Source organism: Theobroma umbraticum, unplaced genomic scaffold, assembly GCF_002168275.2.
Source record: "Theobroma umbraticum cultivar Fairchild unplaced genomic scaffold, ASM216827v3 scaffold_4.1, whole genome shotgun sequence".
Lineage (NCBI taxonomy): Eukaryota > Viridiplantae > Streptophyta > Magnoliopsida > Malvales > Malvaceae > Theobroma > Theobroma umbraticum.
Window position 1 is genome coordinate 1497805 of NW_018397258.1, and position 3250 is coordinate 1501054.

Below are 3250 nucleotides of genomic sequence, written 5' to 3' on the forward strand. Positions count from 1 at the left end.
ATAATGATAACTTGAGAATTGAGTTGAATCCTTCGTTTCTGGTATAACTTCTTATCTGCAGGTGTCCAAAGTGCGTGGAGTTAAAGCTTCCTCGTGAAGGTGCTGCTTTCTGGTCTGTAATCATCATCTTCTTCGACTTTGAAATTCTGTTGTTATCTTGAATATGCTGGGAAAGATTATGTATGATATGATGTAGTGAGTTAATTGCCTGATTTCACCTCCTTATTACACTTCCAGAGATTGTATTTCAAGGCTTTATAAAAAGCAAAGGACGTAGTTAATTCTATCCTTGACCTAAACCTGGTTGATGATTTATATACTTTTAAAATTAATATGTAGGGCTCAGACGACTGTTCATTGATTGAAATTGATTTTTCTTTGTTCTTTTCTTACCAAAAATTTTGGAAATGTCTGATTCAGCTTTGCATTTTGTATTAATGATGTTTTTCTTGACAGTACTCAGGATTGTTTCAAGGCTTCTTGGAGCTCACACAAATCAGTTCATTTGAAGGCAAAGCTGTCCGCACTTGGGACAAGTACTGCTGGTGAACAAGATTCGCATTTAGCTAGTGAGGGTTGGCTATATTGCTTGAGAAAAGGGCAGAGTCGAAGTCCAAAACTTCCTCATTTTGATTGGACAGGGTAGTTCTCTAGGATTTTAGTTCCTCATTTATGCTACATATCTTTCTTCCTTTTGCATCAATTTCCTACTTCCTGTGCTATTTTCAAGCTTTTGTGCTTTCTTTCCTGGATGGTTATTTCCCTTGTTATTCCTGATTCTTATTTTTATTGTCTTTATGGTGTTATCTTCCTTGTGCAGAACGCTCAGACCATATCCCATATCTATCAAGCGTATTGTACCTGCTTATATTGATAAACCTGACTGGGCTGTTGATGTGAGTCTTTCTGAATTATTTGTTTGCATATTGAATATTTATTTGCAATTTGAGTGGAAATTTGTTGATTGCTGACCATATTGAAGTGTCTTCTAGGATTATGGAGATATATATATATATATATATATAAAGAGAGAGAGAGAGAGAGCTCAATGAATAATTAACCTCTATTTTTCTCTCCTTTCCTGCTGGGTTACTGGTTTTTGCATCCTTAAGGTATAACTGTTCTTTCCACATGTAGGGAATCCCAAAAGTTGAGCCCAATAGTGATTTGCAGCATGTTGTTGAGGTAAGTTTATACTAGTGAAATCTCTTCTTGAGCCTTAGTGAATTAAGCTACACATTTTGATATGCTCCTTGTAGTTTTTTCTTTATTATTATTATTTTTCTTTTTGACTTTGGTGCATCTGTTTTGAAGATCAAAACTCCAGATCAAATTGAGAGAATGCGAGAAACTTGTCGAGTAAGTTCTCTCTCCCTCTTTCTCTTTTTTTCTATTCTACAGCTATTACGAGGGAGTTTATCATGCTATGTTATATTCTTCTATTTTTACTCCAAAGGTTGCATTGCTTTGCTTCATGTGAAAATAAAGGCTTCCATTTCAACAAAGCTTATCAACTTAAAATGAGCTTCAAAATAGTTTGGTTTAGAAAACAGAACCCTGCTGTCAACTGGAAGGATTTACCTTAAACACACTGTTGCTGCCCATATATGTTAAAGTTTTCAATGGATAGCAGAATTGATGGTCAAACTGTGAAGTTCAAATTCAAGGAATAATAAGTTTCTGTAGAATGGTCTTGGAATTCTGCATCTATTACATATAAAAGTTCTTTTAGGAAGATAATTTCATGCTGGGCCAAAATATGGCCTCATAGATGATGACATTGGCACCATAAATGTCATGTAGTAGCTACATAGAAATAAGTAGAGCCAGTTTTCGTTTCTGTGATCAAACCTTAAGAGTATAGTTGCTAGAAAGGAAGGAGGAAACAATGAGAAATACTTTCCAATTGCAAATAAGTGCAATTGTCCTTGGAAATCCTTTCCACTTGCAATTAAATCCAATTTCTTTTTAGTATTAGTTTTTTTTATTGTGTAATTTTAAAGTCTTAGCGTATATATTTTTATCCTTAGATTGCAAGAGAGGTTTTGGATGCTGCAGCTCGGATGATCCGTCCTGGTGTAACAACAGATGAAATTGATCGAGTGGTTCATGAGGCAACTATTGCTGCAGGTCCATTGGTTTTGAATGAGCTTTTATTTTGCACAATTTATTAATAATCATTTATCTCTTCTTTGGTTTCACTTTATACATGTGTCCTCTCCTGCAGGAGGATATCCATCCCCTCTCAATTATCATTTCTTCCCAAAGTCTTGCTGCACGTAGGTACTTCTTCTGTACATATTCTTTGAATTTGCTGGGATTTATAATGTTGATTAAGCAAATGTATGTCATTTTCTTATCCAGGTCAGTTAATGAAGTAATTTGCCATGGAATTCCGGATGCAAGGTAATAGTCTTGCTTTAATTCTTCAGGACCTCACTTATTCATCCATAATGCCGCTTTAACTTTCAATTTTTTAACATTCATTGATTATGGTATCTTTTTCAATTACTAAGATGGACCTAAACTTAAAATTGGTGACTAAATATGTTTTAATTACCTCAGGAAATTGGAGGATGGTGATATCGTAAATGTTGATGTCACTGTCTACTACAAAGGAGTTCATGGTAAGAATCTACTGCAGATTTATATATCAATTCAAATCTTGCTAAAATTAATGAAACCTCCATATTTGACAAAGTGACTCATCATGCAGGTGATTTAAATGAAACATATTTTGTGGGAAATGTCGATGAAGCATCTCGTCAGCTGGTACAGTGTACATATGAGTGCTTGGATAAAGCAATAACTATTGGTACGTGTTTGATTCATATTCTATTTGCACATTGCAATTCTTCAGCATCACTTTTTCTCTGATTTTTTCTTGTTCTGCTAAGGTTTCAAAAAGTCACTGTGTTGAGGGGTTTTACATATTGTAAATTGAATGGTGGCCTAGAGATCATCTTAAAGAAAGAAAGACTTTTGATGGCTGCTAGAATTAGTTCAATTACAACTTTCTGCAATCACTAAGCATGCCATGCCATGCCTATGATGTCGTTGCTCTTCTAACTTGATTTGAGTGGTCATGCATAAGATTTAGTGACCTTTATCATAAATGCCGGATTAGTTAAACTTAGTGTTCATAATTTGTTACTTAATTGTTTTTAAAAAGATAAAATGATCAAGACATAATGTGGTTTGAATTTCATTTTCGCGGATGAGTCTTCAAACATATGTGCATTGTGTGCTC

General features: G+C 34.6%; 1 protein-coding gene across 1 annotated transcript in view; it reads left to right on the top strand.

Annotated features, from left to right (window-relative positions):
* Positions 1-3250, top strand: part of MAP1A (methionine aminopeptidase 1A) — a 5224-nt gene that overhangs the window by 403 nt on the left and 1571 nt on the right. The window contains exons 2-11 of the mRNA XM_021424191.2: positions 62-112; positions 457-642; positions 821-896; positions 1138-1185; positions 1315-1359; positions 2031-2130; positions 2228-2279; positions 2365-2406; positions 2566-2627; positions 2717-2815. Coding sequence (XP_021279866.1) covers positions 62-112; positions 457-642; positions 821-896; positions 1138-1185; positions 1315-1359; positions 2031-2130; positions 2228-2279; positions 2365-2406; positions 2566-2627; positions 2717-2815 — 761 coding nt within the window. The remainder of the gene's footprint in view (positions 1-61; positions 113-456; positions 643-820; positions 897-1137; positions 1186-1314; positions 1360-2030; positions 2131-2227; positions 2280-2364; positions 2407-2565; positions 2628-2716; positions 2816-3250) is intronic.